Here is a 23,694-nt window from a genome sequence, read left to right on the forward strand (position 1 = left end):
TCCAGAACCTACGGCAAAGCCAAGGACATCCCCGCATTCCAGTCTCCAGAGAGTTAGAGATATCTCATATACCAGCTGCTTCCTCAGCCTCCCTGCAATGGGAAATATGCAGGTCACAGATGAAGAGACAGACATGCTGCATCCCAGTCACAGTATAAGGAAACGACCATGCTGGAAAATGACTCTTTCAGTGTTCTCCCAAAAAAGTTTAATAATCTCATCTTTCACACGCTTACACCTCTGCTGGGTTTTTGCAGTTTCCCTGTGCAAGCCATACTGGCAGGGACACAGCTCCAGAGGAGGCAGGAAGGTTATCCTGCCTCTAGCAGAGGGGTGGGGGTGGGAGGAGATGAAGCCCAAGCCGGCTGAATTCCCACAGGCTTTGCATTATGAAAGCCATGAGCAGCAATCAGCCAGCTTTCACGGGTTCTCTTTAACCCCCTCCTTGCTGCTAAACAAGAATCTGAACTGACCTCTGAATAGCAAACACATTCTGGTGACACACAGCATACACATACTCAACCTCAAGGCAAAGCAGGCAAGCATCTAAAAAACAGACATTTGCTTTCTTTCAGTATTTTCCAAGAGGTGCAAGTTTCCTCTTACTTGCATTCATGGGTGCTGCAACCAGACCTGCTGCTCTCAAGCCTGCAGCTTAAGGGGGGAAAAAAAAAAGTGTTACAATCCAACCCTGCACATGCCCAGGACTTGTTACTCCAAGAAATGCCATCATTGTTCTCCAGCCAGGCAGTCGGGTGATGAACAGGCATCACTATTGTCCACTGGCTGCCTGGAGGCTTTTAGTAACAGCACTGAAGTATGAGCTCTTGAAAGGGTATCAAAGCTTTTGCACAAGGTCAGATCAGACTCATATATATCCTCTATTATTTGCTGATAATCGTAGAATCCCAGAATGGTTTGGGTTGGAAGGGATCTTAAAAGGATCATCTCATTCCACCCCCCTGCCATGGGCAGGGACACCTTCCACTAGACCAGGTTGCTCCAAGCCCCATCCAACCCGGCCATGAACACTCCCAGGGATGGGGCAGCCACAGCTTCTCTGGGCAGCCAGTGCCAAGGCCTCACCACCCTCATGGGCAAGAATCAATAGTAGATGCTATGAGAAGAGATGGCACAAAATACATCTTCCCCTGGGATTCCCAGAAAAAAGGAGTGGTCTCCAACAGAAATGTCAAATAAATCTGTTCCCTCCCCTCCCTGCCTCAGCGGGTACAAGAGCATGTCACACATGTCCTTGCACACCCGGAGGGACATCTGCTGCCAACACAACACTGGTTATCTGCCTCTGCAGAGGGTCCCTCTGTACAGCAACTGCCTCAAGGACCACGCGTGCTCTGAAAAGCACAACGGCAAGGGCTCCGGGGCAAAGACGACTGGGCTGTAACCCAACACATTAGTAAGGCTTTGAAACTCCTTGGATAGGGAAACAAAGTACTCCATGGCTTGGCAGACTGGATTAGAGCACCCTGGAGAGCCTGAGACAGACTGGAGCTTGTTTAAGGTGCCCTTTCAGCTCAGACTGTGTACCAGTTCACTTGAGGCTCAGAGTTTCTGCAGGAATAAGAGCAGTGCAAAAAATGGGGGGCTCTGCCACCCCCACACCAGGACAGCAACAGCTGAAGTGAATCCCAGCCATCCTAACCATCCTCATGGCAGAGGAAATCCCCATGGGCCAGGCAGACACTTGCTCAGCCTCTGCTGGTCTTTTTCTGGAATCAAACAAAAGAGCAGTGGCAGAGACCGGTGCCAGCTGAGGAGGTTGCAGCTCTGAAGAGAGACCAAGCACCCTTCAAGAGTTCAGAGTCACACCAACACCTCCTCTCAGGCAGGAAGGGAGAAAGCTGGCATTTTAGTTGGTAACCAACCCTAATTGCTTGACTTCACATCTTGATATCAATCCAGCCAGCCTGAGCATGCTCGTTTTCTACTCACAGTCCTGCACAAGGCTGACAACATAGCACGCAGATCAAAGTTTTGGCTAACAAATGTGCTGGAAAATACTGGTGTGCTGATTTTCCATGAATGAGGCCACTAGTATGAGATTTTCCATGAATGAAGCCACTACTGTGTGAAAAGCCTGGGGCAATAGGACTGCCTGAGAGCAGGGAGCATCACTCTACTCTGACTGCCACTCCAGCCTTACTTACTTGGTTCATATTTCATGAAGAATGATTCAGCTGAACTTGCTCCTTGACATGAGAAAAAGGGAGGAACACAAGTGTGGGAAAGCAAGAGGATGTAACACAAGCATCTGGTATGGGGGAGACACTCAAGGGACATGGTACAGCTCAGTTAATATGCAAAGAAGCACTATAAAAGCAAAATAAAACTGAATTGGAAACAAATCTTCTTGGTAGACACACCCCCAAGGCATGGCACAGCTGGGAACAGGAGCTCTTAGCATCCACCTTCAATCCTAGGCTTTATCCATAAAGCAAGGCTGCCCTTCTCACCTCTCACTCCAACCAGAGCAAGTCCAACATGGGAAGATCCTAGGGCTTCCCTTCACAACTTTGCAAGGGGTCTGGAATAAAAATACAGCTGGCTTCATTCCCCATTAGCAGTTAATTTCCTCAATCATTTTCACAGAGGGAGAAAGAGAAATGCTCACGATCCAAGAGATGAAAGCATATGAAAATAAGCCTCATAAAACCTGTACTGCCCTAAGGGAAAACTGCCCCACAACTTTCATTGGGGAATTATCAAAGGCCTCAGACTAGTGGGGGGTTGTTTTTCTTTTATAAGACAGATGCTTTAGAGAAGTAAGTCCTCAAATAGCTGAGATAGACTAGAAAAAGAAACAGCTGATCCCACTTAGTCTAGCCCAGGGATCCAGCTTAGCCACATCAAGACAGAGGACTGGAGTAAGGCATGGAGCTGTATAGGCACTGCTAAACTTCTTTCCAATAAGATGCCATTGGCCCAAAGAAAGGCAACCACACGCGTGGTAGCACGGCCACAGGAAAGCACAGCACGGAGCTAAAGAATCTCATTCATTTCTGTTGCAAAACAGAGGCTGGGGTAGGAGGCATTGACTCATTTGGCCTGAGAAAAAGAAAGAACTGCTCCTGAGAGACTAGTTTAAAACAAGGATGTTAAGTGCATGTTTTGCTTTGAGTCTGGGAGAGCGAGTATGAAACTTCCCACACTCAGAGCTCTGTTTCTTATCAAAATAGGTTTAACATAAGCTCAAAAGAAAGAACTTTTTAGAAAAGGGGCAAAGTCCAAAAATGGCAGAGCTCACCCACCCATAGCTAAGGCTCAGAGGTGACTGCAGCCCTGGATAAGCTGCAGTCAGGTCCCTAGCACAGGATCCAATGGCAGTGTGGCCATGGCTCACAGCTCAGACAGCCAGACTCGGCTCCTCAGCCAGGCTGTGCAAGCCCTGCGGGTGCCCTCGGTGCTGCCAACGTGCACTGGCCAAGATGGACACCCTCAGTGCTGCGGGCTCTCATTTCATTTGGCACTGACTTCAAGAGGGAAGGCAGATGCTCAGAGGATGAGGTGTTTCACATGATTTACAAGTGTGCAGCAATCAGCATCTTACGTACTATGGCTGATGAAAACACTTCAACACTGACCAGATCACTTTTCCCAAAAACAAACTTCCCCTTCCTGACACATACAAACACCTTTCCACACTCATCCCTACAGAGGAATTAATTTCAGTTCCACTAGCAAATAAAACCAAGATATTCCAAAAACTCACATAACCTTGTTACCACATTGACTCAAGGAGTGGATACATGTAAAACAGAAGACAGGCACTAACAATGAATAATTAAAGATAATAACAACATGGGATCTAAGACCCGAAGAGAAATTATTCCCTTGGAACAGCTATTGCCACATTTAATCTTTCACAACCAAACCATATGAATAGGAAACAAGTAAAACTAGCTCTAGGGCACAGAGTATTATTGCCCCTAGCTGGTTCATCATGTTCACAGAAAAGTATGTCGTGTGCTACTACACCCAGACGTTTGGCTGTGGTGCAAGGGGCTGGATCTCTCCGTCCGGGAGAACAGCACTCTCTGGAGCACAGTAAGGGAAGAGCAAGAGAAAGATGGGAAGCTTTGAATTCACTAGGAAGAGCAGAACTATTCAAGGGCTTAAGTGACTACTGAAAAAAATCCCACCTCCAGTTCCCCCAAACGTCTTGATTACCTGCTTTATTGGCATTCTAACTCATCCTGTACAAGAATAATGTCCAAGAGTTTTAGCTAAATAATTGTTTGCAGTTGATGCTGAGCTGAAGACTGTAAATTCCTACTTTCTGAGGAATAAAAGCCCATGGGTTTGCTATGAAATGAAATTGCTCCCTGGAGGCATGCATGTACTGCAGCACTTGCTCTGGATCATCTGAAGATTCCAGAAACTGAGAGCCTGTGCCTGTCTCACCAGTGTCCACATATGATCTCAAGTAACTAGTTTTGGTCATGATAGCAAAGTGATCCAGCCAACTCATGCAGAAAGAGCATCTTTTGCAAGAAAAAGCTTTGGACGTTAAGTAGTTCCTAGGAGGGGCCAGACTGGAGTGGTAGGTTGGCTTAGAAATTACAGTAACATGTCAGGATGCTGCAAACAGGCACCAGGTTCTCCCACCATGCTTTTCACACCATTTAATAGTCAGTCCATGCGAACTGCTCTGCTGTAGGCTCTGGGAGGAAGGCATCCATCATGAACAGGCTAGAGTTTATCTGGCTTTCTTTGTTCAGGGCAACTATGTGTCTCAGGGTCAGAACTTTCCCGCAGTGCTTTTTCCTGCTGAGTCTTGTACTGAGGTCCAAACCCTTGCAGTCCCAACGCAGCCTGGGGGTCGGCAAGCACAGCACCTCCTGAACTCTGTGGGAACAGTGCCTGCTTGCTTCAAAGGCAAATTGTACCCCTGTGTTTATACCAGCCTACAAGGCATGAAAAGGCCTAGGAGGTCACACATCCACCACTGTAATTTCAGGCAGGATCAAACAGAAAAGCAACAGCTGGGCTGAGTGAGCAAGTCCACATTTAATTACAAATGGTTTCAGTAATAAGCAAAAGCAAGAACAAAGCCAGTGAAAAACCTCTCTTTTTCTTCCTGGCTCCTGTTCAGGCTGTGTAGAAACAGCTGCCTAGAGGAGAATCTCAAATAAGATCCACCAACTAAATTTTTTCCATTGTCAGGACCGCTACAGCAGCACTGTTCCCCGTGCAATGCCGCCGTGCTTTGACAAGCACCAAGGACCGACAGGCAGATCGCAGCTGCTCTCACTGCAGGCCTGGGTCAGTGCAGGGCTTTCCCAGCCTGGAGCTCAACCCCCTGTCGTGTCTCACAAGTACAAGCACAGAACCATTTTGCAGTAAGCTGCTTGGAGGATTTCATTTGCTTTAACATCCTCTGAATATGAAATGCTGGTTGTACAATGGGATTACTAGTGCAGAGATGATGGGCCCTGCTCACAGGTCCCGCTTGGCCTGGTGACAGAGCAAAAAACATCTCTTGGAGTACCAGAATGACCACTGATCCCTCCATCAGGTCATGCATTTCATTTACAGCCAGGAGCTCCTCTTTCCCCAAAAGGTCCTGAAGCAGTGGTTAAAGATAAGAAATGAGCCCTAAAACACATGGACAAGAAGGCTTAGCTGGGATGGCTAAGGCTTTTTGGATGCTGGGGGCCTTCCACCCATTTATTGGGGCAGTAAGTGAGAAGGGATCAGTGGGACCCTCACCATATCTGATACCTCTGACAGCATCAGCAAGAGCCTAACAGAACCCAAGAACACAACAGAAACAACTGGAACAGAGTATCACAACCCCAAACCACTCCAACAAACTGGTATCTGCTGCTGACAAACACTGCCTAGCTGTGTGTCACTGGGGGACACGATGGGAATAATGTGAAGGCTGGGAAACCATCACATCCCTGGGAACCAAGGGCTTATGACCTTTCTAGCAAAGCCTGCTGAGAGAACTGGGTGGGTTGTTTTGTACTCCTGGCTTTAATTACAGCCAAGTGTTTAAGTTATTCTCCTCCAACCACCCCCATGTCCCTCACAAGCACAAATCTAGCTTTTTATAGCACATCCGGTATGGATGTAAAACACATTCAGGAAATGCACTTTCAGCCCCAAACATCCCCTCCCCTGGACCAGTTAGTTTGCAAGGGTTTGTAACATGGAGACGTGGAGCCGGATGTTTGGTTTTGTGCCCATTGCTTTTCTGGATTACTTCTGTCTGTTTAGAGAAGGGAAATTAAATAAATGCAGGGTAGGCTGGCTGCATTCAGAAATAATACATGCTGCTTGCAAGGTGAAGAAAGAAAAGCCAGATGGAGAGGCCACTCTTAGTTGCTCAAATTCCCTGCACAGAGGGCAAGGCTTTTTTTTTTTTAAATAGCTGACAAAGCTCCTGGGGGCTGACAATGGCTTACAGCACAGTGGGTGTCCATAGGCACAGCTAGAATCCCAAAATCACATTTTTCACTGCCTTGTGGCAATAGACTGGAGCTCTCCCATAATGCAAAAGGGAAAAATGTACCCTCTCCCCAAAAACTTCTATTTTAAGTAGAGAAAAGGTACCTGCAAAGAACTGTCAGGCTATGCCAGGCTCTGTCAGTCCCCAAGCACTGCTCTGGCATGTCCCCAAGGCTTGTGGCTTTTTGCTCCAGAGCAGCAGGGTCTGGACAGCTTGGCTCAAGTCTAAAATCTGATCTTTGTAATTTGCTTAACATAAGGGGCTTGCCTCTGGCTTTAAGGAATACCACAAGCCTGCTAGTAATTTTCTCACCTGAAAATGCCCTGGCTGGCTTCCCAGCTGGAAGTATCTTCCTAAGCCCAAAGGCAAGCATGTTTTCTGGCAGTCTCAGGGCTCAGTCTCGGATACTAGTCCAAGACTCCCTGGAGCACTCTCAGAGCAGAGGGCTCATGCTGGCCAGATTGCCCCAGAGAACCTCCTACTAAAGCCTCAAAAGAACTGGGCTGTTCCACACATCTACCCAAACACCACTGCTGTTCCTCTGCCATAGGATCCCTGTGCAAAGCCAGGATGCACTGTAGGAGGTTGTGAAAGGGAAGGCATTTGGGGCTGTGCTGGATCGGGGTTTGGTGTTCTCAAGAAAGCCAAGACATACAAGCCTTTTCCCCAGCCCTCTCCACAGCCAGGTCACCTCATGTCCTGGGCAAGCAACTGTCAGTAGGACATCACACATCAGCAAGCTGAACGATGACCTAATTAAGCTGCTTCCAAAATAATCACACTGAAGAAAAGTTAAAGAAGTCCTTGAACTCATTATTTCTTATATTCATTTTTAGTCCATGTTTTTCCGTATTTGATGTGAATTCTTCAGTTATCTGCAACATTAACTCTAACTGGGCTCTGGCTATTACTCCTGAGCAATCTAAGCTCCAGAAAAGGCAACCATGCCCCTTGGTAATGCCCAGGCTGCACAGGCCCACTGGCCACCCAGCTCCTCCCCTGGGCCTGATCTCTGCAGAACTGGAAGGTGAATAGCCCCTGGAGCTTTCCCAGTGGGATGCCAAACCTCATGGGACCACCAGCAGTGTGCACGGTGAGGAGCTGCCCCAGCTTCAGCTGCCACTCGAACAAACTCTGGCCACCAAAACTGTACAAAGAATGCCAGCCCAACCCAAGGAAAGTTTTCAGCACAAAACCCTGCACACACAACACTTAGGTTACAATTAATGAGCTCTGCAGGGACAAACCCTTGTGCAGGGTGAACAAGAGCATGAAGACTATGCTCATCTATGCCTTCATTCAGCTCAGAGAACAGCAGCTGTCAAGGGTCACGCACACACACACATACTATGCTTTCACCACCCTGAGCTAAGCACAAGCTATGCAACACTTAGCTGGAAAAATGAGTGACAATCCAGCTGCAGCAGCTGAATAACAGCATATCTGGGAAAGGCAGCCTTAACTCACACTGGAGAATTGCTCTAAGCAGATGAGAAGGACAATGTATTTATTTGATGGGTATTGTTTCTGTGTGATCAAATCATATGCAGCTTATGTCTTTCAAATACAAATGCAAACAACTGACTTAAATAAAATCATCACTGGAACACAGAAGCATCTCCTCTATTCCTAAGAAGCTGGTGATCTCCCAAGCTCATCAAGAGCCAGAGTGGCATGTCAGATGCACAGGGGACCCAACCTCCTTGTATCTTTTGACAAGCATTATGATAATCTCAGAATTAGGTGTTAGAGTTTGAACAGGAAGTGACAAATCCACATCAAAATGATATTAGAGAACATCAAAGAGGCAAAAACATCTCTCATTCAAATGCTCACCCAAAGGCTCTAAGAAGCCACAGCCCAGCCTGACATGGCTTTTTACAGCCCTGAGGAGCACCTGTCAAAGGAATGCAGGCAATCTCAGGCATGTTCCTTGGCTACCTGCAGTTTCATCAGGCTGCTCAAGACATTCAAACCACTGTTTCCTTACTAGGAGGAATGATTTATGAGGATTAAGAAATTTGAGCCTGAATCTATGAAGTGAGTCACTGGAACTCACGGGTTCCTTCCCTCCAGCCCAAACCATCACACCTTCCAGGCCTAGTCTTGCTCCCACTGAAACCCTGCAGAAAACAAACACCCATTAAATACTTCAGAGCCTGTACTATTGGCTTGAGTGCCATCTTTCTCACTAAAGGCCCATACCCAGGCATGGAAATCCCATACTCACCCCGAGACTGTTGGCAAGGAAGCTGGAGCTGCTGACTGCAGTTTCTCTTGCTGCTTCAGAAAAGATTTCGCTTCTTTTGAGTTTGAGTCCACTTCTTTAGTCACTCTGTTGGAGGAAAAGAGATAAACCAGAGGGTAAGAAAGAGCTGTACTCAACAGTAAAATCAAAGATCCATCAAGGAAACACAGAGAACAGGTATAAGAGTCCCCACATCCCCCACACAGAGATCACCAGTTGCAAGCTGAAGAACAGACATCTTGTTAAGATTTCATTCCAGTGACAAACCCTCTATATTCATGGCAGGAAAAAGGAAAAGAGTAGCTGATTAGAGCTGGGGGAGGAGGGGATTTTTTTCCTTCCAACAAACTGGAATGCTTATTCATTCAAATAGGCCTGTCTCACTAGCAGCTACTAAATGCTCTCCTCAGGTCACTGTGGGCAATTCCAGGCTCTTAATTGGGCTCTGGATTTTCTCATTTGTTGGTCAGTGAGGCAGCTCTTCTGCCACCCACGTCTTGCAGCCCACGGCACACAGGCTTGGCAACATCTGCAACCCAAACCAGAGCATGGAAACCAGCTCTGGGAATGGGGAACAGGAGAGAAAGCTCTGACAAGGCAGAATGCAGAAGTTTACTCTCATTTTCTAGTTAATTTTTGTTTGAGGCCCCGAGGGTGCAAAATATTGAACTTCAAAAAATTATAAATCAATATGGCATCTACAGCAGGGAATGAATTATAAACATGAGGAAGAATCTCTAGAAAACCACTCAATAATTAATTGTTAGAAAACCCCAGCTACTTTAACCCTCTCATTTACCATGACCTGCCTCCAGCAACACGCTTTTCATGCTCTCAGTAGCTCTTAATGAGGTTGCCCTGATTTGCCAAGCTAACAATTTTGCTCCCATGGAGCACAAGCCTGTGAGCCTCTCCAGGGCCCTGCAGCTCTTTGGGCACAGAGCCTGACCCACAGCTCAGTCAGCACAGAAGAAACAATCCTCCATTTCACCCTCCTGCAGCCTGGGCCTCTGGCTACATCTGTTCCAGCAAGGGTGTGCAGGTTCATCCCTGGTCTAGAGCATATGCTGATGAGAGGCTGAAAGCCTGGCTGGTCATGAGATCTTCTCCAGCTACAAGTCAGGCTAATCACTGCTTGCTTCCCACTATGGGAGACAATAACTCTCTCCATGTAGAAACCAAAACAATTCTTATTCTTCATGGGTAGAAATGGGAGTCATTAATCCAGTCGGAAGAAATCACAGTCATTACTAAGGAAAATTACAAGACCTCTCACTTTTAAATACTTGATAAATAACTATTTGCCTGACTGTTTATTGAGATGCTATTCACACATTGTAATCCAGGAATAAACATGAAAATAAGTATATTGTCAGCAATAAAACAAGTAGCTAGTGTCTCGCCCACTTGCAGCCCCTGTAATTCACACACAAAACTGCTCACTCTCATCACTTTACCGCAGAGATTTCATTACACTGCTATGCTATTAAATTGCATAATAAGACTTCCAAAACACAGAACAGTTATTAATTTTTTGGACCATGCTGGAGCCTGGTAGCACAGATGATGCTACTGTACAGCGTGTTGTGCAACTGTAAAATAGAAATGTCTTCCATATTTAGAAGTTATTATAAGGAAAACACACTGGAAAGTGGGTCACTAAGTGCCTCAAGTACTTACAGATGTCCTTCTTAAGACCCTTCATCTCTGAACCAAGCTCAAAGTGGTACCCAAGCATTTAGGCATAGCCATACCCACCCAGCCTGCTGGTTTGGTGCCCAGTGGTGGGTATGTTAGTTCCAACTTCCACTGAAGAACTTATCACCCTTCCTTTTACAGTTATCAACTGAAATGCTACAACCTACATGCATGGAAAAGGCCCCAGTTATGTACACTGGGCACAAACCACATGAAGACAACACCTGCTGTCAAGGCTGCCCCAGAAGGGGTTCCACAGAGTGCTTATAGTACTGAAATGTAGCAGATTAATTTAAGAACAAGTGTTTGATCTGCTTCCAGCAGTGCCTTTAGCCACATAAACTGCTACAAGGAAGGAGGAATACATGCTGGAATGAGCATTATGCTGACAGCTCCAGCTAATCTGCAGAAGGGGATTAAACCCAAATTTTCATGCTTCAGTTCAGTGGCATAGTGAGTCTAATACACCAGTCTGCTGCACCCTTACACCAGGTGTAGAGCTACCAGGGTGAAGAGGAGGCTCCCAATCCATCACACCGTGGCACAACACAACACCCACAGCCCAGGACTTGCCCCAGTGTGGTGCTCAGATGCCTCCACTACTGCACAGCTGAATCCAGTCCTGCTGGCCAAAAACAGAACTTGCATAAGGGATGCCAAGGCTGCAGTGTGTTAGCAAAGTGCCCAGCTCAGCAGCAAGCAGCAAGGTGCCCTGCAAGCCCTTGGAGAAGTGCATCAGCAGAGCTTCATCTTTGAACAGAAGGGAAACGGAGGCAGGATAAGGACAAGCTGTGAAAGACAAACAGGCATATCAAGAAGGCTTGCAGGCTAATACCTGTAGTCTGCTGTGTAATAGCAACCTTATGCATCCTAAGTGCCAAAATCCCTCCAATTTACCCCCAGGTGGCTCAACACAGCTACATTCTCCTAACCAAAACACCTGGTGCACATCAGGCTGAGAAAGAACATGTTGGTATTTGGGTATAAGGGGACTTAGAGCAGAGAAGACAGTTAAAATCTTTACTCACAGCAGCACAGTTACCCTCTCCACTGATCTTCCTGCTGAGAAAGGGAAAACAAGAGTAGAAGCTGTGGAAAATGCCAGCTCTTTACCACTTGTACTCAGGACACACTCCTCACTTGGGAAACTTGCCCCAGTTTAGACCTGACACAGTTATAAAACTTTCCACACTACCTTAATGTTGTTAGCTCTGGGGAATCACAGACCAAGGGGGACAAAAATGAGGCTAATTACCCTATTTCAATATTCCCCATCTGTGTTTAGTCTCAATAAATAGTCCTGCAGCCTTCTGGAATGATCACTTGAGGAGAAAGTAATACTCATCTACAGGGGTTTGTTAAAAAAAACTAATCCCTTTTGAGCCAAAGAGTATTTTTTCTGAATATTTTTTGGTGGACTTTTGTGCTCCAGCTGCAATGTCCCATGTGCCTTCCACAGACAGATGCACTGCACAAGGGCCAGATCCTCCAGCCTGCATGGTCCTGAAAATGCTGGAGCACAGGTTCAGCACTTTCCAGGAGGGAATTAAGTCCTCACACAAGTGAACCTCCAGACCACATCTGCCTGCACACTGCATATGCATGTATTTTATGTTGAATTAGCTGGTGTAGAGAGCTAAAATTAGTACACCCCCATCACTTTTCTAATTTCAAAGTAAAACATCAGTTTTCCCCCTTTCAGAAAAAAAACCAGAATTCCTCTTCAAACCAGGTGGGAGAAGCTGTTTCCTGGGAAACTGAGCCTATTCCCTGAAGCAACACAGACAAGACCAAGCTGGAATAACTGATAATTTTGTAGGCTGACTAGACAGGCAGGAGCTGCTGGCTGGTTTCTAAAAAGAATCAAATGTGATGAGGGCTCTCCTGGAGTCAGGCAAGGGCCAAGCTGCCTGCCTGGTGCTGCTCCTCACAGCAGGTGTGTGCTGCTATCCAAGCAGTCAGCCCAGGCTGCATCTCAAACCAACTCACCTGAAAACAAGCAAAGGTGAATGGTATTTTAACATCAATAATGCATAACCTTGTAAGCCTTGAAGGAAACGACCGATTTTCCGTCATCTCCTGTATGACAAAGACTCTGTGACAGATGCAAAGAAAACATATGGACAGTGTTGCCTCCTGAGATGATGACCAAGCTGTCAGGCCCCTCTTGGACCTCTGCTTGCAGCTTCTGCAAGAGGCTCCCTAAATCCAGAGGGAAGTAGCGCTCCAGTTACAAAGCTTCCACTGGGGCTTGCAATAGGTAGAGCATGTCAAACATGGCTCTCTGGAGAAGCTGACCTGGAGCCAGGGCACAAGCCTTCATCATGTTATCATGTTGACTGGAGCTTTATTCACCCCAGTTTTAAGCACCTCCAAGTACCAGGTCTCTTCTTGCTTCTCTGGATAACTATTCCCTTGGCCAGCTCCACTGCGCTGCCTCAAAATCCCCACCATGCATTAGCATGTCCATCTTTGAGGCATCCCTATATTTTCATTTGTACCTCTCAAAAGGATTAACTCCACATTAGGGAACACACCTCTGAGTTGAGCAATCCAAGTGAACAGATGAGCTGCTGCATGTGTGAGTGTGACAGTCCCCTGACCCTGTTAACCATGACCTCCAAATACACTGAAAGCCAGACAGATCCCTGCAACACTCCAACTCCCACAAAGCAGCGCAGCACTGGTGTCATGGACGTCTCTCCTGTTGAAGGAAGGAGTACCATAGGTATCAAGAGCCAGGGGTTCCAAATTCACTTAGAGCTATGAATACTAGACACAAAGGTTACACAGATCATAGCAGGAGCCAACACACACTACAAAGCAGAAGCAGCCCCATGGGGGAAAGGCCAGACTAAGCTTGGCTCAGTTTGCAATGTGTTAATGAGATAGTACAGCAGCAAACAGCTCTGCCTCCCCTTCAGGCTAACACAGAAACCCTCTTGCTTCACCATCTCTTAGTTACAGGAAAAAAAAAATGCATCTTGCAAGCTGCACTTTCCAGCAGGGGAAACCCCAGGCCCAATGCCTGCAAAGCAGCCTCTGCCAGCATCTCACCAGACATCAAAAGCCCTTTTCTGAGCCTGGAGCTGTCAGGAATGAGCAGCAGCTTGGAAGCAAGGGCAACAGGCCAAGCAGCAAAATGCTGGGACTGCATCTGAGGCCCCTGAGATGAAGGCACGAACAGAGGGACCAAAGACCCCCATACTCATAGCAGAAGAGCTATTGAGACTGTGAGACCTAAATAGGTTACTAAGCATGTTCTGTTTTCAGATTTTTAAAACCAAGGAAACTACATGAGAGTCAGATAAAGAAACAATGTCTTCTGCTGGGGAAGGGTGTGATTTTTACTGAAGTATTTCCACAGTAACTTACACAGAACATAGGCAGAACACACATGGAAGAACCTGGAGATGAGAGAACACAGTTTGTCATCCAGTTCCCAAACGCAGCACACAGACACCCCAGGTTTGAAAGACCTAGAAATGCCCAAATTAACCTGGAGGTCAATCCATCCTTTTGGAGATGCTTTGAGACTCCTCCTAACTCTGGAGATCCCAGCTGAGCCTTCTTTTCTATCACAGTGATTACCAGCAAAAACCACACAAATGAAACCAGCACACATAAATTATTTCCTTGAAAGTAGCAAGCCACATTAGAAGACGAAGATGACCTTCAGGTGGGCATCTGCTCAGTCACTTTGGGAGTTTCAAAAGCAGGGTGAGATAAAGGAAAACAACAGGGGTGAGCATGTTGGTGAGTGTAGCACTACTGTGTAACACTGCAAGTTACAGTCCCTCTGAGCAGAAGCCTCATTTGCATATCTACTAATGAAAAAACCCTGACTAGACACTGCTCAGTAGGCCATTCCCCTTCTCCAAGAACATTAAGCAAACCATAAAACGATTTACTTTAGAACCAAGTGCCCTGGCTTAGAGTCCTGGCTAGGTTTGCTGTTTATGAAGTTACAATTTCTGCAGCTGCCTCTGAGAAAGGCAAATGTCTCACAAGTGAACCAGCACACAGCACAGCTCCTGCTCACGCTTACTGTCCTCAACTCTGGGCCGGTCGTGCCAGTCAGCATCATACAATGTTAGTATTCCCCAAGGAAATTCTGAAGCATCAGGGAATGGATGCACACAGAGAAAAGGTTACCAAAACGTGCCCCCGAGACCCTGTCATTCTTGAAAGGTAACATATTTTCACTTATTGGCTTCCAAAAAAAAAAAAAATCAATAGTTGTTTTTTAAATTGGGAAAAGCCAATATAAACTGTGGATAGCTGAGGCATGCTTTGACCTCTAAGAAAAACAACAGCATAAGGGCAGAAACAGGCTGCTGCCTACACTCCAGTATGCCAAGATCAGCATTTTGGTGCTTGGTAGTAGAAAAGCAACCACCCACTTTTTAGTCTGCCACCTCTAAACAGTGGTCATGTTGACACCCCATGTAATTCTGGATGGTTTGATTCGTCTTATGGTCCCACAGCATCATCCCCATGCTTATACTGTTCAGATTAAATTTCTGGGAAACTCTTAAAAGCCAAGGTTTTTGCACTGTGCAGGCCTCCTTCAGAAAGTGGCATGTCACCAGAAAGCAGCTAGAACACATTTCTCTAGAACACCTTAGCCAAGGAGGACTGAGGATAAAACCCTACTGACATCTGGCACCACCAGTCGGCAACACAAAACAGAAGTCCTCAAGGAATGGCTTTTCAAAGGGCCACTGAAATTAATTTGTCTAACAATTATTTGCCACTGCAGTCAAAGCCACTGCAAAAAGCACATCAAAATATGAGTGGTTTTTTCCTCTGCTCCTATTAGTTCAGTTCATTGTCTTCCATATCTAGCCTGGCAACACCCATCTACCTCATCTGGTGGAAGCTGTGTAGCACTTGCTATCCACCTGGAAAAAAGGCAGGGCTTTCCAAGTACCAGGCTTCAAGATACAAATTCTGGTAATGCTCACCTGCCTTCTCAGTCACAGGTATAAGCAATACAGCAAAAGCTTTTTCAAAAAAGCACATATGGAAGATGTCAAGCACATTAACCTTGATCTGATGTGCACTGCACCACACCACCTACAACATCAAGAGATCCCCACCCAAACTCCTGATCTTTCTCCTGATTTTAAAAGCCACTGTGCTTCACTCAGCATTGCTCAAAACCCCATGAGCACAAAACAAATGACCAAGATTCACACCCAGCAAGAAGTGTGATCATGCTGCCAACCCCTTGCATTGATTCATCCACCGAGATCCCTGAAAAGCATCACAAGATAAGGAGAGAGTTATTGGTGTTACATGCTCTCTCACTGCTCGTTAGCCTGACGAGTATGACTGGGCCATGCTCAGACCACAGAGCAAGAACACAGATGGACCATTACACATTTTTAAAATTGCTCTCTGTGCCAGCTCTAAATCTTGAGAATTGTGGGAGTAGATTCCCTGCTCTTTTTACCCATTCCCCTTGAAATACATTATCAGCGTCAGGATTTTTCTTCCACTCTTCTTGTTTTCCAGGAAGAAGCAGAAGCAGCTGCTATTGCTGCTTATTGCACCTTAACTGTCTTCAAAGCAAAGCAACAAAACAGGTGACAGTCTCCCAAACTCCTTGGCTAACGCACCCTTTGTTTGCCAACTTTGTCACATTTGGTTGGTCTTACTAGTCATGTAAGGAGCAGAGAGGACATCACAGCCACTGATAAGGAATCAGAGCCTGAGCAAGGACTGTGGAAAGCTCAGGCTGTTCTCAGATGTGTGATCTGTTTCTCCTGCAGCCCCTTCCACATACTATCTCCTAAAAAGGGTCTGGGATCAAGTGGTTGAAGCTCTGGAAGAGGACAGCAGATCCAGAGTTAAAACAGCGAGCACTCTAGGACATAGCTGTCCATTCAACAAGCACACAGGTGAGCTAAAATTAATAACACAAAATCAATATTTCAGTAAGGAGAGGCAGCATCAAGAAATCCCAAAGCAGCAGTACTGTACAGCTGCACAGAACTGAATTATAACCTCACTTCCACTCTGAGGTCAGCACTTCTTGCTGCAAGGGAATAAATCAGTCCTTCACCAGCTCTGTGCAACTCTACTGAGGAGTTCACCCAAGGTGAAGAGCTCAGCCACCCAGACAACACCTCCGACTGGGCTCAGGACCCACCACCTCACCCAATGAGGCCTAAGTTAAACCTCAATGACTCCACAGGACACAAAAAAAAGAAACTCCGTCCATGGCCTGTAGCTGTGCCTGCACAATTCCCATCGTCAATGGCATTCTTGTACAGAGACTTGGGGTACGGGCCAAGAAAGGGCTTTCGTTAGCACAGGCAAGCCTCCTGACAAGAACCTGCCCTCGGCCACCTCCCTTCACCTTTGCTTCTTCTGCTCCAAAAGTCATGAACTTCACCACTAAACCCCTCAACTTAAGGTCCAGTTTAAGGTCCTTGAATTTCAACTGGAAAACAATCTCCTCTGAATAATCTTTCTTGAATCCTTGATGTAGGCTGAAAACTTGTGAAGCAGCAACACAGAATGAACAATGAGGTTTTTTCCAGGCACATCCTGGATGATAATCACTTACAAACAGTAACAGGTGAAAATCAGGTTCTTTTTCACCCCATACTTTAACTGTGGCAGATGAAGTATCAACTTCAGCCAGTACAAACCCCAGTAATTACTACAGTGATTTAATCTTATAACTATTTGGTTATAAATCAGATACCTTATGTACTTCTTTAGCATTTTCAAGATGTAATAGCTGCATGGTGAACCATCATGCTCCCTGACCTGGAATACAAGCTGCCACTCAACTCTGCTCAGCATGTGTACCAGCACAGCTTGTTTCCTCAGAGCACAGTGGTCACACAAATAAAAGCAGTCCTAAAGCAGCAACCCAGAGGCTATTCTAAGTCACAAATGTGGTCTCCTACACAAGTCAACAGCAGGGAGCCCTTATCCAGAGCTGGGAGTTCATGTCTCACATAGAACAGCTCAACAAACTGTTCTGACATGAGTTTGCTGATCTCTTTCTACAGAACCATATGAACTTTAAGTATTCCTTGTGTCCAGCAGCAAGTCACACACTCAGTGTGACACTGCTTGTTTGGCACTGGCCCTTCCTACTTTGATTTGCCCCATGCAATGCACCAGCTCAGTGTGGACCCCACCTATCCTTGTGAGAAAGTAAAAAGAGCTGTGACAGGAACACCTTGCCAGATTTCAGGAAAAGAGCAGGGCTCTCCCCATTGACAGATGGAGAATGGAGCCCTACTACGGCTTTGCTTTGGCTGCTTGGTTCATGCACACGGGGAAGCAGCCGAGTCACTGAAGCAGCACAAGCCACTGCTCTGCCGGCACAATACAGGACCATCAGTACAGCACAGCAACCTGGCAGTACCAAGAGAGCATTCTGACCACAAGAACAACCTGTGTAAAGCTCTGGCTCTAAACCACACAAACAAAGCATGTGCACAGAAATACAAGGCTTCTAGTCTGCAGTCCTTTACTTGGAATCTGCAGTGCATGAACGAAGCAGGGTGCTGAACACAGGCCTCCCATTCCTGAACTAACACCCAAGCCATTACTCCTTTGAACTTAGTTTTGCCTTCCACAAGCCAATTTAAGGAAGAGAAGATGTTTCAAAGTAAAATCGATTCTTGATAGCAATCAATAACCTGACTCTGCTCTTCCCTCACATGTTGTCACACTGACACCACAGGGCTGGACCAGCTCCATGTATGTGAGCTCCACTCTGCTGCAGTCCCAGCTAGACACAAAGTTCACTTTCATGGAAAGAGCACAGAAGAACCATTTTGATGCACTGAGCACAACAAAGATTTAAAGAAAGCCAAGGACCAAACCCTTTTGGAGTGCCAAAGAGAAAACAAGCAATTACAAATCGCAACAGTTAAACCCTGGCACTAGGGATGCAATTCCCTATTAATGCAAACACACGTCCTGCATTGTGAGGCAAGTTCATAAACCAGAGGCTTCAAAGGAGCTTCAATCTCTTCTGCCAGGGAGAAATGGCTTGAACTTCCATTTAGATGCTGAACTGCCTTTGCAAATTGCTCTGGCTGCCCACAATTACAGCCATTTGGGTGACAGTCACCTGCTGCTCCTAATCTATTTAACATGAGGGAGGCAAGAAAAGCAGACGAAAAAGTTTCAACTAGAAAGCACTGCAATCAGTTTAAGATTCTTTCTAGTTCCGGGATTCAACAGCTTTAGTTTCACAAGGCAAATGTATATAATGTATTTTCTAAAAAATTAAGAGCCACTAAATTAAAATCTTCATTTGGTAATTGTTAATTTTTACACTCTGAAGCTGAAGTTCAGCATTAGCAACTGATACAAGAACGTACTCATCAAAACAGACATTAAGTGCAGCAAAAACCTACAGGGGGGTTGACAACATGAAGGCCCTTTACTATTCCAGTATAGCCCTGTAGCTGGAGATCACTTTCAAGCCACTTCTGCTACTCCAATCAGGCAAGAAAAATCATACCATCTTCTTACAGGAGAAAATAAATTGTTCTGCAACAGGAGATTAGGGCTAAATGATCTTCTTTTAAGAGCGTCAGGGAACAGACTGTGAAAATTTGTGCCCTGAATCTTTTACTGCTTAAATACTGATCTAAATTCTTCTCAAGCTTTCAAAAGAGCAACACTCAACAGTAGCCTCAAACCATTTAGAAAGGAAAGCAACAGAGACAGCTCTCATTTCAGTTCCTTCAGTCCAGAAATGCATGCACACACAACTACCGTGTGTTGGCCTTTTATAACCAATGATTTGCCAGCTGCTTCCCCAGGCAAGGAAGACAGTGTTTGGTATTCAGAGCATTTGCAGACGTTGGAGTGGTGCAAAGACAACCTCCTGCTATTCTGAAGAAAAAGCAGCCCTCTGGGCCTCACCTACTGCCATTAGGGGAAAGTACCAGCAGCTGTGAGTAGCAAGTACCCCTTGTACCCTACACACAGCTAACAGTGTCACCCATTTAAAGAAGCAAGATGTAGCAAACAACACAAAAGCATCAGCTTCGCATATCACAAAAATCAAGGGGCAAAAAACATTGAAGGATTTCTCTGTTATCAAAGAGCTAAGGAACATGACTTTGTTGTAACTCTGGTACCAGCAGAAAACGGTGCTCCAGACCTCACTGCAAACCTTCTATTGCTGGCTCTGTAACCTATTGACACAATAACTGCTGTAAACAAAATATGCATTAGCCTTGGTGTATGCAGGGCCCAGCTGTTGCCTATTCCATCAGAAATTGGTAGAAATTTCTAGTGATTCCTCTGCAGTTGCCCAAGGGAAACAGTAAGCACCAAGCAGTACGAAGGACACTAGAAAAGCAACTGGTGCAAGACAACATGTCTTTTTCTTAGTTGTCGCTCGTAAGAAACTACAGGTAAGATACTGGTGTCAAAAGCATAAAATCAGTATATTAGGAGCCCTGAACAACTTCTGTTCACATAAGGTAACCAACGTTTCAAAGGACAGTGAATGAAGTGAATGAAAGGTATTCATACAGTCTGGCTTGCCCAGGGAAGTAGCAAAGTTCCTGCTATGGCTCACAGCTCTCCTCAGATTTTTCGAACAGCTCAGGCAGCAGTGCTCACATGAAAAGCAAGAGCAGCAGAAGCCCCAGCTCTGCCTCCTCCTCCAGATTTAGGCAGGGCGAGTGTTACTGCTGGGAACTGCTGCCCTCTGCTGTCACACAAAACAGGCCAAGTAAGTCTGACAAAACGGGTTTACTGCTACATATAAATAAAATCCCCCATGATAAGAACCAGCAGGTCACAGGGCAGTCAGATTTCAAGTGGGTTCACCAAGGCCCCTCAGTTCTGGTCCTACACATTTATAAAACACACGGCCCTTCTTGCAGCACAGCCTGAGAGGCCTCTTGTAAGCCAAACTCAGCCTAAAGCATGATTTTACCCAGCCCATCCCCTTTGCTGCAGCCGTTTCAGAGGCAAAAGTATTCAGCTGTTAGTCTGCTCAACCAAACATTTCTTACTGCCTGCATATCTTTGTCGTGGATTCTGAACATCACCAGGGAAAGTGCCAGCCAATATCCTGCCCCCAGCACAGAACTTGGACTAGCCTAAAGGAATAAAATGTGTTACCCTCATCCCTGTGGGACCAGGTGTGCTTCCTTCCTTGTCTCAACCTTCCCAGTGACAGTGCCACCAGGGAGCTCTGCCAACCATTATAAACACTGGCCAGATGGGGAAGCCTAAGTGAATTTGAATTACATTTACAAATGTTTTGAATTTGAACAAAGCCTGAGGTCTGCATATAAGGATACTCTGCAGCTCAGGCAGGAAAATCTTGGCCTCATTTTCGGTCTGTAAAAAAACAGTGTAAAGGAAAGAGAAGACCCACTGTGCTCCATAGCCCAGCTCCAGCCTGCCCCCAGCACTGCAGTACCCAGTTTGCACTGTGCCCACAATGGACATATCACATCTGCGAACTTACTTGACTTCCTCACCAGCAAAATCGAACGTTTTGGTGATTGTCACTTTTCCTGAATCTTTTGGCTTCTCCTGAGGCTTATTCCCACTCTTCTCTTCTTCAGCCTACAAAATACATGAAGGAGAAAGCAAAAGAATGCATTTGTGGAGCCAAGCCAAATTATCATTCCAAAGGGCTAAGGGCCCAACACAGATCTTGCATAGCACTGCAGTTTAGAATGGTGCTCAAAGCAAGTCACCCACAGACAAGAAAAAGGAAATAAATACCCCTTCCACCAGAATAAAATTCCCCATTTTGGTTCCAGACTCTCACTGAAACTCTAGGATCAAAACAAATTCAAAGCAAGAAGTGAAATTGTAATAAATGTAGGAAGGAACAAGAATACACTGCAGTGGTTCAGAAAGCAAGCAAAAGCCTGGAGACTTGGTTCTCCCAAACTAAGCACCACCAAGCAGCAAAGCTGCCAAGGTGAATTCCACAAAAGTATGTTTATTTTTACTCAAGAATAGAGAAGAACACTACTCATCAGCAGAAAAATGCTGATCTCCCTACTTGTCAGTAACATCTCTTATTTGAGAGGGAAAAATCTTTTTTAAGCAATTTGTCAACAATGTCTCTTAATTTACTCAGTCACAGCTACAGCTGCTAAAAGCATACATAAAAACCTCCAAGTCTGTAAGTTACCAAAAAAACCCTCAAATTCTTGCTCTAAATCAACCACAGACCACAGAGATCTTCAAGCAGGCAATGCAAGCCCAACTTAAGAAGTTCACAAAGAGAACAGATGAACTGGACGTCTCCATGAATTATTCCAGGCTATGGAGGAACTTTCAAAGACATCTCACATTTCAGCAACCTGCCCATAAAAGTAGATTGCTCAGAAGAAATGTTGACTCTCTTCTTCCCTCTGACTCTACAAGTAACCACCCCAGCTGCTCAGTCAGTAATAAGGAGAAGCAGGAGGGCTAAGATGAAAGGACTCTTCTTCCAGGAGTTGCAATCAAATATTAGACAAGTATACTTGCTCTGCCTTCCAACAGTCATAGAAAGAAGCTTCACACAGTCGGAGCTGTACTCACCAGGCAGACTCCAGACTTTTTTTTTTTGGCTGACCATTTAAAAAAACCCACACTGAAAATTCTAGCAACAGAGGCTCAGCTGTGGTACTTGCTTCACTCCTACCACCTTAAGCGTGAAAGGCTTTGTCAGGCAAACACGTGCACTTAGTTTTACAGAGAACCAAATCCCTTTAAATAGCTCCCACACAGAGAATTCTCTCTCCAGAAAAACCTTTGCACACTGAGAGCACCTTACCGGGGCTTACAGAGGACACAAGAAAGCCAGATTCAATCTTGCTACAAACATGCAACATGCAGCACCTTTCAGACCCCCTCACAGCACGAGGATGGAGGCATGGAGATGTCAGCACACACCTCTCTCTTGTTTCTCCATTCCAACACACACACACAGCCTCCCTTTTTTTTTTCTTTTAAGCATCAGGGAAGGCACAAGCCTCGGGGAGACCTGTGCCCACAAGCACAACTCAGACCAAAGCTCATCATTCCTGTGTCACAGGAGGAATCCAGGACCAGCGAGGGAAGCCAAAAGGGCTGTGTGGGACACTGAGATGCTGACGAAACAGTTCCAAAAGCAGCAGCACCAGATCACAGACCTCCCCATCTGGAAGGAAACCAGCACCTTGCAGTCTGGTCCAACAGGGGATGCTAGTCTTACAAAGCAGAGGGGGCATGGGCAACCCCAGCCTCTTGCCAGCCCTGATACTAGCCAAAACCAAGGCTGTATGCGCTAAACCTTCAGACCCTTCCCACGCTCCCTGTGCATGCCCAGGCTCCTGTTACCTTCTTGATTTGTGTCACTTGTGTGGCAGCTGCTGCTTTGGGTTTCTGTCCTACATCACTGAGGAAACTGGCCCAAAGAGCATCCTCCTTCTTTTTTTCTTCTTCTTCTCTGCTTCTTTCTACTTGTTCTACATTATCCACTTCCTCCTCTTTCTGCTCCTCTCCATTCTGCTGGGCCTTTTCTTCCTCTTTCTCATCTGGCTCTAGCAAGAGACCGCCTTTCTTCCTCTTCCTGAAAGCAGATGCCAAAAAAGAAGAAAAAATGTATATGGAGCTGCTGCAACACTGCTGCAACAGAGCCAAACTGTAAGCTTGGGCAAAGGAACACAATATTTCATATTTTTACTAACACATTCAATCTGGGAGGTTCTCTCTTAACCTTGGGGGGTGTATAAATTTTATCAAGAGATGATGCCCAGAAAATACAACGGGACTGATGCAGGCAGTGCCCCTGAAGTGAACTGGCCCGTTTGCATGCGTTTCTGTGAGTATATAATGTGCTGAAACACTGGCACAGGTTGGCCAGGGAAGCTGTGGCTGCTCCATCCCTGGAAGTGTTCAAGGCCAGGTTGGATGGAGCTCTGAACAACCTGGTCTAGTGGGAGGTGTCCCTGCCCATGGCAGGGGGGTGGAACAAAGTAGTATTTAAAGTCCCTTCCAACCCAAACCATTCCAGGGTCCTGTGGTTCTGGGATAATTCAGGAACCAAGAGGAGAGGAGAACTTGGGCTAGATAGAAACCAACCTCAACTAAAGTATATATATATTTATAACAAGGGGAGAAACCCCCGTATATGCGTGCTTTGCACTTAAAAAGGCTAACATAAACAACTCCTGCTGGGGAGGGTTTTCAGGCACGATGTCTATCGGGGCCGAGGTTCTCTGCTCTTGCCACCAACCGGAACGCAGAGCAGCATTTCCCGTTCCTCCGCCCCTCAGCG

General features: G+C 46.0%; 1 protein-coding gene across 1 annotated transcript in view; it reads right to left on the reverse strand.

Moving 5' to 3' along the window:
- CFDP1 (craniofacial development protein 1) overlaps window positions 1-23,670 on the reverse strand; it is a 60,469-nt gene extending 36,799 nt beyond the window's left edge. Inside the window, exons 1-4 of the mRNA XM_017740816.1 lie at window positions 23,653-23,670; window positions 22,755-23,042; window positions 20,899-20,999; window positions 8,706-8,810 (exon numbers count right to left, since the gene is read on the reverse strand). Coding sequence (XP_017596305.1) covers window positions 8,706-8,810; window positions 20,899-20,999; window positions 22,755-23,042; window positions 23,653-23,670 — 512 coding nt within the window. The remainder of the gene's footprint in view (window positions 1-8,705; window positions 8,811-20,898; window positions 21,000-22,754; window positions 23,043-23,652) is intronic.
- Window positions 23,671-23,694: the final 24 nt, after the last annotated feature.

Source organism: Corvus brachyrhynchos, unplaced genomic scaffold, assembly GCF_000691975.1.
Source record: "Corvus brachyrhynchos isolate BGI_N302 unplaced genomic scaffold, ASM69197v1 scaffold26, whole genome shotgun sequence".
Taxonomy (NCBI): domain Eukaryota; kingdom Metazoa; phylum Chordata; class Aves; order Passeriformes; family Corvidae; genus Corvus; species Corvus brachyrhynchos.